This window comes from Sciurus carolinensis, chromosome 3, assembly GCF_902686445.1.
Source record: "Sciurus carolinensis chromosome 3, mSciCar1.2, whole genome shotgun sequence".
Taxonomy (NCBI): domain Eukaryota; kingdom Metazoa; phylum Chordata; class Mammalia; order Rodentia; family Sciuridae; genus Sciurus; species Sciurus carolinensis.
In genome coordinates, this window is record NC_062215.1 from 154,363,808 (window position 1) to 154,378,245 (window position 14,438).

Consider the following 14,438-nt stretch of genomic DNA (forward strand, 5'->3'; position numbering starts at 1 on the left):
TATTTTGTTCATTGTTTTATCTCCAGTAACTTGCACAATGCTGGATATGTAATATTCAGATATGATACTTTAAAAGAAGTACATCTGTAATGTAAATTGATAAAAATTTTAGACTTCATTGTTAATTTTAGTAAAGTAGATTTTTCACTTGTGGCAGATTCCCCCAGGTATTGCTGTATTGACTAAAAGCAAAATCCATTGCATTATAAAAACTTTAAACCAAATCACTTTAAGAGACATCATTCTTACATTCTCATTTTGCCTGTTGCTTTAGAGTGACCATTCTGTATTACTGTTGTTTTTTCTCTTGTTTTCTATATAAAGTCTGATACCAACCACTGACTTCCATCTTTTTTTCTTAAGGTTGATGTTTAGTTCAAGCTTTTGTTTATGTACCATTTTTATCACAAAAGTTACTCTTTAAATTTATTAATACTGTATTTATCCTTAATGTCTCTTTGGAATTTCACTACTTTCGTGACAACTATAGAACAATATTCTCTTCTTTCAAAGATCATGGGAATGTTCATTTGACACTTTACCTAAACTAAAAGTTTTAAATATCTGCCCTTATCTCCACTGTGGAAAGGCTGCAAAAGTAGCTGGGTGCAGTGGCACATGCCTGTTGTAATCCTAGGGGCTTGGTAGGCTGAGGTAGGAGGATCAGTGTTTTTTCCTCCCCAATATTCACTAAAAGCTTGCATTTTTTTAGTGAATTAGCAGTCTTCAAACAATCTTAGGAACCCAGGTACTGGTTCTAATTAAGCTAATCCTAATGTCTCGATATACCTCTGCTATCAAGATTGATACTGAATCAATAGAAAAACTGAAAATTCTGTACACGATACTTATTATACAGTTCTCTTCTCCCCATACCTGAGTATGTAAACAAAAAGAGCAAAAACTTTCAAAGGCCTAAATTAATGCACTTACTTTAAATGTGAGGTTAGTCCATTTGGGAAACTGCTTTTTTAATACCTTCTAGTTGAAAAGCATAAGAGAAGTATCTGTTTTAGTTGAGTCTAAGAGTTTGTTATCTGAAACAGTTGTTCTTCCTGAAATAATTCTCACCAGCACTTTGAGAAAGGCCTAAATTTTCCAGTGAAATACTATATTTCTACTATTACCCAAATGGTTGGTATTTACTGAAGCTACTGAGTTCAGTCCCCACTGTTTAAAAAAAAAAAAAGTTTTAAAAATTAAGACTGTCTTCTACCCTGAAAAGGTTTATAGGCCACCTGAATGAAATGATGAAATACTAGTAGTTTAAATGGGGGCTTCTATCCCTTGGAAATTTTGCACCTTAAAAAAAAAAAAAGAAAGAAAGAAAGAAAAGAAAAAGAAAGAATAATCCAATTAGAGAGGGAAGTAGGATGAAAGTCAGATTCCTGTTTTTAGTGTGTCTTTGCAGCTATTAGTTAATGGCTTTGTTCCTTTATTAAAATATAAGTTCTTTATTTTCTGAAACGAAAAGTTGTAGAGATGCCCTATACCTAAAAACAGAAACAACTAAGTAGTCTCAGTGTGTTAGATAAACAAAAGAAATGTGATCTGTCTATGCCTTAGATTGCTTTTAACCAAATGGTAGAGAGAAACTACACATGGATGATGGTATAGCTAAAAAATACATATAGATATATATGGCTTAGAACAAAGTCTTTTAGAATTGCTATGTATGTTTTACCAATTATGATAAATTTGTATCTGTTTTCATTTTAGTGTAAAGTGATGATTTAAGGGAGAAAAATATGTGGATGTCTACTCTTTACTTTGCCTCATACTGTTGAATGGATGCATTTATTTGTTTTATTGTTATTAAGTATTTTGCTTTCATATGCCATCCTCCCTCCACCACCAAAAGTGTAGATAAGTTTTAGGATCGCTGAACTGTTTGGGTTGTTATTGTGTGTTACATTTGACATTTTTCTTAAGATTTTTGTATTTTAAAAGAGCACGGATTGTAAGTATACCTGGTGTAGTAAATCAGTGAATTATGTCAAATGATGATAACCAAAGTTATTTGATAATTTTTAAAAAGTTTTCTCTATTATTTGGAAATGTAGGATAAACAGTTTAAACAAAATTTAATCAAAAATGTAATTTCATATAAAGGTATCCGAGATTTGAAAAAGTTTTGTCAGCAAGTATTGAAATCATGATTGGAGTATATTTCTGATTCATAATTTTAAAATGTTGTACATGACATCTGATAATAGAGTTTCTTAAAATTAGCTGGACATGATGGTACATCCCAGCAACTCGGAAGACTGAGGCAGGAGGATCACAACTTTGAGGCCACCCCTCAGCAGTTTAATTAACAAGACCTTGCCTCAAAATAAAAAACTAAAAATAAAAAGGGCTGGGACTGTAGTTCAGTGGTAAAATGATCCTGTGTTCAATCTCCAATACAAAAAAATAGTTTCTTAAAATTGTACAAGTAATCCTGAATCTATGTTCACAGAAGGAAAATTCAATTGATACTGCAATTCTGAAGTATATAAAGAATACAGATTAAAAGTCATTGTTCGGTAAAATTATAAATCCTCTTCTTCAGAGCTACCACTTTAGTGCTTAACTTCTCATACCTTTTCAAAACATGCATGTGTCTTTATAATCACTGTTTACTGTGTGTATTTACATAATGGTATTCTGTTAATAGTATGTCATTACATTGTGTATAGATTTCATGCTTTTTTACTGCTGTAATTGTTTTAAAATGGTCCTTCTAATGATGAATGATTGTTTGGGTTTTTTGGTATTAAAAAAATCCTGTAGTCAATACCTTTGAACTGTATCTTTGTGAATTAGTCAGTAATGAGAGTTTCTCATTTACTTATAGTTGTTTTGTATTTTGGATGTTACCATGTTGATTATTTGTGGCAGATATTTCTCCCAGTGCACTTTTCTTGGAATTTTATGAATGTTTTAAATAATGATGTAGTAAAGTCTGTTATGTTTGCCTTTGTCATCTGTGTTTTGTACATTCTGATGTTTCTGAACTATTAATATTCATTTCCACCAAAATATTTTCACTTCCATTTTTGTTACTTGTAAAACACTTTTGTAGAACTCTGAGTGATACTAAGATGTATAAGCTTGCAATATATTGTGATGATGTATAATACTAACATAAGGATCAGTGACAATTCTGAATATTAATTTCAGAGTAATAAAATAAATACTATATTCTGGAAAAGCATTGGGATTTTTTTGTGTTATTTGTAGAATAACCATAAATAGTCCTTCACAATAAATTCATTTTTGTTGGGTAATATGCTAGGCACTGAATAATAACAATTATACTAGAAACATCACTTTTTATCCTAAAGTTTTTAAATAGGATTGCCTCCCCAATTATCAGAAATTTCTCTAACCTACATGTAACTATTTTTGCTGCTATGCAATGCCAGATTACCCAACAAATGCACCTTTAAGCTCTTAGCAAAACAAGGTAAATATCAGTTTTGGTTGACTTAGCCAGAACTTCACAATTAAACATTCAAAAAAGCATTTTATTTCTTTGTGTGTGTATGCGCATAGTGTAATGTTACGTACTGTACATGAGTAAGGAGTCAGAACACTAACTTCATCAGTATTTGGGGCCTCTACTTTGGCTCGGTGATCTTTTATTCCATCTTTCTACCTTGCTAAACCACAACTTAGGCTCTTAAAATGTGGACTGATTTTTGTCCTACCACCATTAATCTCCTGTAGGAATACCTTATAATTTTTGTACTGCTTCCTTTAGGAGAAAATACCTTTTATAAGGCATACCATAAAGCCAGTGTCTCACAGACTCTGTCATTAGCTTGCTTCTCTTCTCTACCCTCTCTCTGTGCCTGATGAGTATTGTTTGGAAAAATTACAATTTTTGCTGCTACCCTCCCCGCTTGTTGACAGGGAGATTTAAGGAAGAAATAAGTCCCTTCTTATTTCAACATGAAGTAATATCCTAGTCTGAAGAATAATCAAGGAAACAGATTGATTTTTTTTTTTTCCTTTTTCGTAAGGGACTAGAACTTTTATAGCTCAGCAAATTTGGACACGTTTGCTAATAATTCAGTTACATTATATTTAAACTATATTTCTAAATATATTTGCTTACCTAACCATCACATATACCTATTTATAACTTAAAATTTGCCTTTAAAGTCACAAAAGCACAAAGCACTGTAGTGCTTGTAACACTCTTCCATATTATTGTAGGTAACTAAATGACCATGGAATCTGGAGCAGAGAACCAGCAGAGTGGAGATGCAGCTGTAACAGAAGCTGAAAATCAACAAATGACAGTTCAAGCCCAGCCACAGATTGCCACATTAGCCCAGGTATAAACCATGGAGAGATTCCAAGCTGTGTCTCTTCCAAGAGAAATATGCTTCCAAGAGATGTTCTTTAGATTATCATAATTCCTGTTTACTTAGTATTGGGCTATGTTTAGAAATATAGTATTAATTCAGTAACATAATAGTAAAATGTATCATTAAATACTAATACAGCATTTTTAGTGACATGATCCAAAAATAATGACATTTTTAACTGATGTGTGAATTAATTGGCAGTCTCAAACAAGGGCAGAGAACATTGGTTATGACAGCAGTTTTTTTCCTCTCACAGATTTTATCAACATGGAGGTGTACATAATGTGAAAGCATGTGCTTATGTATGCTTACACTAAAAAATAGGATAGGTAAATAAATAGATATTTTAAATATAATACCTGATTCTTTGATTTTTGTCTTTGTCTTAAAAATCCTGTCTTTTAAGGGTATATTCTCTTTTGCTTACTTTTTTGTTCTCAAGTATTTTTTTCCTAAAATATTCTATTAATAACTCTATACCTGGACACAAGTGAAAAAGGTAGTTAATGTAAAAAGCAAATAGGAAATGGAAATCTGCTAGATAAGAATTTGGTATTATTGCCTATTTAAGATGAAGGCTCCCAAGGAACATAACCCTGGTAGAAGCTCTGATATGTCTTGCTTAATTTCTCAAGAGTTTAAAAGCTCTGAGTGAAGTCACTGAGCAAGAAGGAGTCTTGGAAAACTGAGAACTCACCACGGTTGGGTGAGTGTGTGGTGGTTGGGGGGACTGCCTGAGCTAAAATGTGGACTGGATACTGGAGCTCCTGCAGAAATATAGTCAGAAGGAGTTTCTCCTAAGATAACCAGGGCCCACCTCCAGCCGTCAGGATAAAACAAAGTGAAACACTTGGAGATAATTGAATTTAGACAAGGCAGGACATAATCATTATAGGGTCAAGTTAAGCAAGACCGATGAGAATCTGGGCTCATCGAAGGTTTCTGCCCTGTAATAAAAGGAAGGTACAATGCCAGCAGGCATCTTGGTGATTCTCAATATATCTGTCTCTAGTCACACTATTCTATCTGGTCTGGTCCTCAGTATCATCATGGGATACTATCATTCCCATGATAGCATCATCTTGGGAATTCTTTTCATTCTACTGACTTTTTTCTTGTAGGATTTGTGTTCTTGTTCCGTAGCTTATGTATCCAATGGTATCTTCAGAAAGGGCTTGACTGGTGAGGAATTCTTGGTAAAGAAAAAAAAATTTTTTTAAAGTTTGAAAGCATTGATCTATAGTCAACTTATTTTAATGTTATTTTGAAAGACTAAATTTATTTTGCATCTCTGGTATTTTATAAAATCTCTCTGGTCACAGTACTTCAAAATCTCATTATCATAGGGATTGATAAGTTGGACCAGATTTTATCCTTTATGTTTAATGAGACCTTTTATATTGAAAACTCATGTCTTCTGTTAAAGGGAATTTCTTTATTTGGTTGATGATTTTGTTTTTCCTCCTCTTCCTTAATTCTCACTAGGATTCTTATGATCCAAAGGTTATACCTCTAGGAATGTTTTTCTCACTTTTTTATTCTCTCCTGTTTTCCCTCATTTTACTCTGCTCTCTGGGATATTTCCTCAATATATTCCATCCCATCTATTGAATATTTTTATTTCTGCTCTGTTTCCAAGAATTTAATTTGTTTGCTGAATAGTCCTTTTGTGTTTTAACAGCGTCCTGTTTCACAAAGACAATATTTCCTCTTTATCTGAGAATAGTAATTAGTTTTTTGTTGTTTCAAGTTATTTTCTTCCCACGTAGGTTTTCCACCATATATTTCCCCTCTACCATTTGTTTTGGTCTCCATCTTTCATAGTAGAGGCTTTCTCTAAATGTTTGATAACGTGGTTATCTGCTCAGGTTTAAAATTGGAGGTTAGCGATGTAGCTCAGCGACAGCATGTATAAGGCCCTGGATTCAGCCCCCAGCACCAAATAAGTAAATGAAAGTAGGGGAGTAAGAGGCTGTATTGGAAGCTTTGTAGGTATGTTAGGAGCCTAATAGCTATGAGAAGTGAACTTTGCTATAGGGTAATTATGGTTGCCCTAATGTCAACCATAATTATGTCTTCTTGGTATTGATTAAGTTCCCCAGAGGATTCACTAGTCGCTTACAGGGAAAAGGCCTGGGAGCCAAGTGAGAAAAGAGGGCTGAGGTTTAGTAGCCACCTTCAGCAGTGCTTGGGATTAAGCAAAGAATAATCTCCATTTTTCTTTAAGAATACAGTAGATTATTCTTCCACGGGGAGTTGGGGTTGGTCCCCAAATTGTTTTTCAAAGAGCCTTCAGCCAGCATTCCTTGTTTTCAGCCTCTTTTCACTGTCTTCTAGGATGCTATAGATTCTGAGGTTTGTGATTTTGTGCTGCCAGTCAGGCTTGCCCCGTCTCCAGCTCATGAGTCTGTCTGAGATTTTCCCAATTCATTACTGTTCATTTATCTGCTCTCCAGTCTCAAAAAAAAAAAAGTTATTACTGTTACTTACTTCCTTTGCCTTTGTCCTACACTTTGTCTGTTTCTGCCTATAAAAATTAAGCCATTGAGAGCTGGGGTTGTAGCTCAGTGGTAGAGCGTTTGGCTAGCATGTGTGAAGCACTGGGTTCGAGTCTCAGCACCACACATAAAATCATTGACAGTTCATTGACAACTAAAAAAAATTTTTTTTAAATTAAACCATTGAAGCAATTAACGAAGATTATTAATAGTATTGGAAAGATATTATGTATTTAAAGATAAAACAGTTTCATAATAGTGTTGTAATAATCAAGTATTCCTATGTGCTTTAAAACACATAGGAAGAGTGATCAGGGTAGCAAAGGGATTATCCATTAAGTTAGATTGTTGTATTTGCACTAAAAGACTTAGGAAAGAGGACATAGTTTCTTCAAATATTAGAAGAGCTTTTCTGTGTAATTAAGATGAGCTACTCTGAATAATCATAAGGTTGTCCCTTTCAGACTTTAGGGTTGAAGTATCTTTGTGTCCCTTTGGATTCTGACTTTACAAACAACACTCCATATGATTAATGCAGATAGTCCAGGGACCGCATTTTGAGAACTAGATAAAACTAAGTAAGCCTTAAAGTGGCCAGAGAGAAAGTGATTAATATGAAAGGGTTTCCTAACTATCCTAAGATGAAACCTCCTGGTTTTAACCTATGTGCCAAAGACTTCTTTGGTAGGGTTTTTTCCCCAAAACTTTGCAGTCAAATGCTTACCTGCATGTTAAACATCTCTGCAAATTCAGATGTCAGTAATTCCATTATCTACCACAACTTTAGCTCTCCAAAACCTTGACCTTATTCTTGCATTATCAGTTGATGGCATAGTTTACCCATATTCTCTCATACATGAATCATGTGGATCATTTTTTATTTTTCCCTCACCTATTCATAAAGTCTTTGTTCTGCCTCCAGATTTTCATGAAATCCCTTTTCTTACTCTTATCCCTTCCACCACTACTGCACTGTGTTCAGGCTTTCACCATCTCACCTTAACTATGTCATCGGCTTTCTCATTTTGTTTCTCCAACTCCAGCCCCCAACCCCCACCATGTATAAATCTATCAGGCTGCCACTAAAAGTATCTAATATGAACTGTAAACCTCACCATGATACTTAGGAGTTCAAAAGCCTTTCAGTGGCTTCCCCAATACTCAGGATAAAACACGAGTTTTTTAATGTGACATTTACTGGGGCTTTTATGATTATCTTATTTGTTCCCTGTCTACCTCTGTTTCTGTATCTCTCCTGATTTCATATATGATACAGTGACACTTATTTGCCATAGTAGTACTGAACTACTATTTATCCCTGTCTACCATGTATAAACTACATTGTTTCTCTTTGTTTTACTACCCTCTCTGCCTGAACTTTTGTGCCTCTCTTCACTTTAAGTCATAACCTGTCTAACTTGTATTCATTGTTTCAAATTCACATTGTTCTCTGGTAGCCTCTCAGGTTGGATTGGGTAGCTGTGTTCGGTATGTTCCTTTTTCTTTTAACAAACCTCATTACTCCACTCAATTGCATTTACTAGTGTGTCTTCCTCATTCCTTCGTAGACAACATGTCAATAATTTCTTTAAGGTCAGGGACCCATATCTTTTTCTCATTTTTGTAGTTTCAATTTATGTACATTATTCCTGACAATAGGTCCCAGTACCTGTTTACCAAATGAACAAATAAAATTCCTACCCTGAATGTGTTAAGAGTATAGGAACAATAAATACCATCTAATACATATGACTTACAGTCCCTTTTAACTTGAATATTGACTCATTAAAATTGCATACTTTGTGCTACAGGGGAAAATTGGTTTCTCTTACATTCTTTCAACTCTGCCCATTTACTCAAAATTAAAACAGACTCTTAAAACACCATATATTGCCAGTTATAATGATTTTTAAGGAGGGAAGGAATAGAAATTTTTAGTTATAATGCCTCTTAATACTTTCTCATTAATGAAAAGGCATACCTGGGAATAGATTTTAAAAAAAAAATTGAATTGCATATTGTACGGTGTATATTCTAGCCTTGGGTCAGTTTTGCTCAAGTTAGTAAACAGTTAAGATTTTATAATGACTGTTATCTAACATGATATTCTGAAGACTTTTATGTTCCTCAGAGGTAGCATATCTGTTGATCTTGGGGAACTCCATCTCTTTGAGAACTTGTTATGTAATAGTAAGAATAATCCTTATTACTTAGTCTTCAGTTTCTTGGAAAATTGAAATGACAAATAGGATATGCAAGCAAGTAGGAAAATGTAAAGCATCATACAAATAAAGTGGTACTCAGTGTTAAGAAGTCTGTTACAGATTTTTATATTACATTAAAATAACCTTTTCATCACTGGGAGGAGTTGAAAGTGAGGGGACAAGGGATATGTAGGGTGTTTGTTTGTTTTAAGAATATTAAATTTAATCACTGTTTTGTTTTTTTCACTTCAGTAAGTACTTGCCTCACAGAAAGGTCATATTTTTGCTTCTAAAAAGTTACTTCATAATGAACCTGAGTAATCCCAAGGAGGTATCTGTAATGGTAATTTTTTTCCATGTTCAACACTGTAGGTATCTATGCCAGCAGCTCACGCAACATCATCTGCTCCCACCGTAACTTTAGTACAGCTGCCCAATGGGCAAACAGTTCAAGTCCATGGAGTTATTCAGGCGGCCCAGCCATCAGTTATTCAGTCTCCACAAGTCCAGACAGTTCAGGTATGTGTATAAAAAGTTTTTTATATATGTTGTTAATAGCCATTTCTGTCTCCTTTCATGAGTTATGAAAATAAGGACACATCTAGTTCAGAGTTTACTTCACAGTGAAGGAATGTGCTGCATCTGAATAGTTACTTTATGTATAGGAACATATATACACAAGAAGAGACATAAAGAAAATGACTTGTAAGCTTCAGAAAAAAAAGAATTGATTAGGAGAACAGTTAAATACATGAGATAAAGTGGAAATGTTTGGGAGAGACTGACATACTTCAGTTAAGGAAAATTAAGATACAAAAATTGTAATTTTACAATTATTTTCTAAAACCTCATTTGTGTGAAAAAAATCTTGATAAAAAATAAAATAATAATCTTACCTGAGATATTATTTGGACCAAGGGTTCACATAAAACATTTTTAATATTGGCTATAGTTAGGACTTTCAGTTAGAGTATATAACTTGGAAATAATATATTTAGAAAGTACATTTTAAAGGTTGTTGATTATGCTATGTGTATCCTGTTCTTTGGAGAGTTTCTTTCTTTGGTTTGATCCAAAGGAAATAAAGGCACTCTTGACCTCTAAAGGTGACTACTCTGTTTAACTTTAGGGAATCAAGAGCATTGTAGGATCTTTGCAACTGAGCTTATTGAAATTTAAAAAAAAAAAAAAAAAGACTTGAACATTCATTCAAGTAGGCCATAACCCCAGCCTCCCATTTCATATTTTTTGCTTCACAGTCTTCCTGTAAGGACTTAAAAAGACTTTTCTCCGGAACGCAGGTGAGTCCTAGGTCCTAGATTTGAAGAGAACTATTATTAGAAAGGAAGGTGAGAAATTATTCTTTGTCTTTGTCCTTCTATATAAACATGAAATTTCATGGTTTGAGTAATAGTCTTAGAGGTCTTCAGATCTAAGCCAAACTTGTTGCCTACCCACCCCTTATTTTATTGCTTATATCCCTTTTATAACATTTCTCCTCCAAATTGTAGTCCAGAATTACTTGAACACTTTCGGAGAAAGGAAGCTGTATCTCCTGGTATAATCTGTTTAGAATTAGGGGTGATTGCTAAAATGTTCTTTCCTGTGATTAGCCAGAATATCTTTCTAAAATTTTCACCTGGTGGTCCCATTTCTATCCTCAGAAACTAGATTAACAAGTGATTCCTGTTCTATTGAGCTACTTCCTCTTCCCTATTTCCCTCACCCTTCCTATTTATAAAAAGAAATTTACACACTGGACAAAGTTTTGTTTCTCTTCAGTCTTTTATTGTATGGTATATCTTTGATATTCCTCTTTACCATCCTGGTTGTTTTCTTCTAGGAGAGAATTGTGTTTTCCTTGAGTATGATAGCCAGAACTCTTCGATATCTGTAGAGTGGAGAGGTGCCTGTGCCCCCTTTCTCCTGGAAGCATTCTATTAATGTGATCAAAGGACATACTAGATTTTTTCAGCCATATTATACTGATCATTGAGCTGCTATTAGTTCCTCTATTTCATTCTGTCTTTGTGTTTTGGTTTGCTTCAACTCTTACTTAAACAGTGGGGATAGTGTTTTCATGTGAAATCAAGTTGGATAAATTTCTGTAAGATACGGGCAGTGGACTTTGTTAGTAAGTAGGAGATAGTGTTATCCAAATAATTATCAAAGAATGTGATGTTTCTGTGAAATCACAGTGACTGAGCAATAGTCCTTTGCCTTAGTTTTTAATTCATTGAATGCTACCTTACCATTCTCTATACTATCTTATTACTGATTCCCCACCCTGTCTTCCTCTTGATGACCATGAAAAGAACTTGACTTCAGTCAGAAGACCTAGATTCTAGACCCAGTGTGCATATTTATAAGTCAAATGACCTTGGGCATGTTAGTCTTTACTTTTTCCTTTTTAAACAAAGTAGAAAATATTGAGAAAAAAATTATAAAGATTACAATTTTTGGTTATATATTTAATTGTTGATTGTATTCTTAATGCTTATTTTGGGGCAACATAATTTTGAATCTGGGGATTATGTAGACATGTATAAAAATATGGATTCATATTTTCAAGAACACATTTTCCATTAAGGTGAGCTCTGCTTATAATATAGTATGTGTGTCTTTACAGAAGAAAAGTTGAACTTCTCGAAACCTAGATTCTATAAATAGAGATACAATTGTACTTTTTTTTTTTTCTTTAAAGGGCCTAAACCATGGAGAATCTATTAAAGTTTAGTGGTCACTTCAGCTGGCTAACAGATTATTAATAAGTAGGCCTTAATGGCTTCCAGTCTTTCCAGTGTTGCAATAAAGCTATATTTTGTTCTCAAAAAAAGTAAAATAAAATAAAATAATTTTCATTGGAAGAGGTGATCAAATAAGGAGAGAAATTGCCCCTCAAACTTCTAGATGAGAGAATATTGGAATGTAACAAAGTTTCCAAATTATGCGTGGTATATATTTCTTTTGATGGGAAGATTAAGATATTAGAATTTCTGTTTATATATTTTAGTCTAAAAATGTTAGAAACTCAGTTATAGTGATATTTCATATACATCTTGACTTTGTTCTCACTGTATTCCTATGTGTACATACAGATCACCTCATAGATTGTGTGAGAATGCTCACAAAAATACTGGGTGTTGAACTGTGTTTGGGGTTTACAGTGGCATCCTCACTTTACATTCATTAGTTTTGGCCACGTTTCACTACAGTGCAGTTTAAATTGACAGACAGGATTTGCAGATTATATATTACTTTATTATATCCATTTCTTCAACAAATGTCTATTGATCACATACAATGTGCTAGCCACTGTTCTAGGTGCTATCAGACAACAGAAACAAACAGTGGTACATGATGAAGATCACACTTGAATGAAGAGAGATAGACTATGAAAAAATAAAATACGTCAGGTAAGGGTAAGTGATAGAGAGATTAATAAAACTGAGGAAAGGAATAGAGAAAGACATGAAAGGAAGGATGCTTAATTTTATGTAAGGTGGTTGAAAACACAGTGAGGAGAGACCAGAGGCGGTGAAGGTAGCTAAGCCAGGAAGATAACCAAAACATATCCAAAGATTTGGAAATGAGAGTATAATTGGGTTATCAAGGAATAGCAAGATGTTGCTAGAATAGAGTAAGCAAGGAAGAGAGTGGTTGGAGATAAGAATTTTGATAATTTGTAATATGAGGACAAAAATAAAAGTTTGCAATATAGAGTCTATGCTTATTATATAGCAAAGTATTTAACAGTTTAAGAATGGTTTGCTTTGGTTTTTTATTGTTGTTGTTTTTGTTTTGTTTTTAACCTAAGACATTTTTCCCAATTTTCTGATCTTTTCAATGATGGCAGACAAGAACTTACAAGGGATATCTTACCTAACAGATATTTTTGAAAAAAGAATCCATTTTAATTACCTTTTTTGGGAGAAGTGACATTTTAACCATAAATGAGATGTTTTTTGAAAGAAACTTTGGCTGTGAAGAGAGCATTTTGAAAATAGAAATTTGAAACTTTTTTCATGTTTTTTTTCTCCAGCAAACAATGAAAGTTTGTCTTAAGTCTATATACTTTAAAACCATAGAAATAGCTGGGCGCAGTGGTGGATGCCTATAATCCTAGCAGCTGGGGGAGGAGGACTGAGGAAGGAGGATTACAAGTTCAAAGTGCTGGTAATATTGCTCAGTGGTTAAGCACCTCTGGGTTCAATCCCTGGTATCCAAAAAAAAAAAAAAAAAAAAAATAGAATTTCCTAAACTGTTCAGAAGGCTTCTAGTTGTAGCAGGTGTTGAACTTAATTTGTTAAAAATATGAAATTATAACACCTTCCTATTAGCATGCAATAATTGACTCAAAGCCAGGGAGTGAAAATACACTAGATAGATTTCATTAATAACTAGCATAATTTGGATAATTTGGTAGAGGAAAATGGAAAAGCATTGTTTTATTTTGTAAGTAGTCTTAAAATGCACTTAAGTTTTGTTATCTGCATATTCAGTTGAATTCCCATTTTCAAAACTAGCAAATGTTAAATCACATTTCCAAAAACCTAAGTCCAGAATCACTGTTATAATCTTCATTAAAGGGTTAATAATAATCTTAATTCATCTTATAGTTATAATATTTTAGTGAAGATTATAAAAGGACTGGGGTGTAGCTCAGTTGGTAGAGTGCTTGCCTCGCATGCACAAGGCCCTGGGTTCAATCCCCAGCACCCAAAAAAAAAAAAAAAAAATCTAACAATGATTTAGAAAGATGATTTAATCATTTAATGAGGCATATTCAGTCACATAATTCTGTTAGTGAAAAAGTTAAATGATTTAAGAAATTTAAAAAATAAATGTTGAGTATGCATACACTTATCCTCTCTTAAAGAACCCTTTTTGTTTCATAATTTAAGTAACAAAATTTACAAATAAGTAAAATTTTTCTTATTTATAAAGGGATTAGCAGATCAAAAGAGTTTGAAGACAGTGTTCTAGAATTATACTGAGCTTATTGATCCAGTGAGTAAAAGCTATCTAAATCATGAGTGTCAGTCCTATCCAGGAAAAGTACTTAAGTTTCTAGGGCACCAGGTATAGTTTTAGAAAATATCTAAGAATGTTTCACTGTGTAGTTTATTTTGAAGTGTCATATGATAAAAAGATTTTCCCCTTATGTAAACAGAAGGTATAGGATTTTAAACAAACCAAAGTTGAGAAATATAAACCTAAAACTTCATATCTGTAAGCAGTGGCTTGGTGTTTTGAAAATTTCTTAACTGTCAGAAATAGCCAAAATGAAAGACCTTTTTAAGGAACTCAAGAAGAGATTAATAAGAGAGATGGCAAGAGGTGAGGGTCAGAGGAAGGAATACTGTCTTTAGAAT

The 14,438-nt window shown here is 33.5% G+C and overlaps 1 protein-coding gene and 1 non-coding gene across 4 annotated transcripts in view; both read left to right on the forward strand.

Annotated features, from left to right (window-relative positions):
• Positions 1 to 14,438, forward strand: part of Creb1 (cAMP responsive element binding protein 1) — a 63,167-nt gene that overhangs the window by 12,602 nt on the left and 36,127 nt on the right. For 2 of the 3 annotated variants that reach the window (XR_007107614.1, XM_047543179.1), the window contains exons 2-4: positions 4,207 to 4,328; positions 9,436 to 9,582; positions 10,323 to 10,364. Coding sequence is in view for 2 of the 3 variants with exons in the window: in XM_047543179.1 (XP_047399135.1) it covers positions 4,215 to 4,328; positions 9,436 to 9,582; positions 10,323 to 10,364 (303 nt within the window). In the remaining variant the exon portion in view is untranslated. The remainder of the gene's footprint in view (positions 1 to 4,206; positions 4,329 to 9,435; positions 9,583 to 10,322; positions 10,365 to 14,438) is intronic. The other variant, XM_047543180.1, reaches the window with a different exon arrangement.
• Trnaa-cgc (transfer RNA alanine (anticodon CGC)) lies at positions 13,715 to 13,787 on the forward strand. The gene has a single exon. It is a non-coding gene; the product is annotated as a tRNA-Ala (tRNA).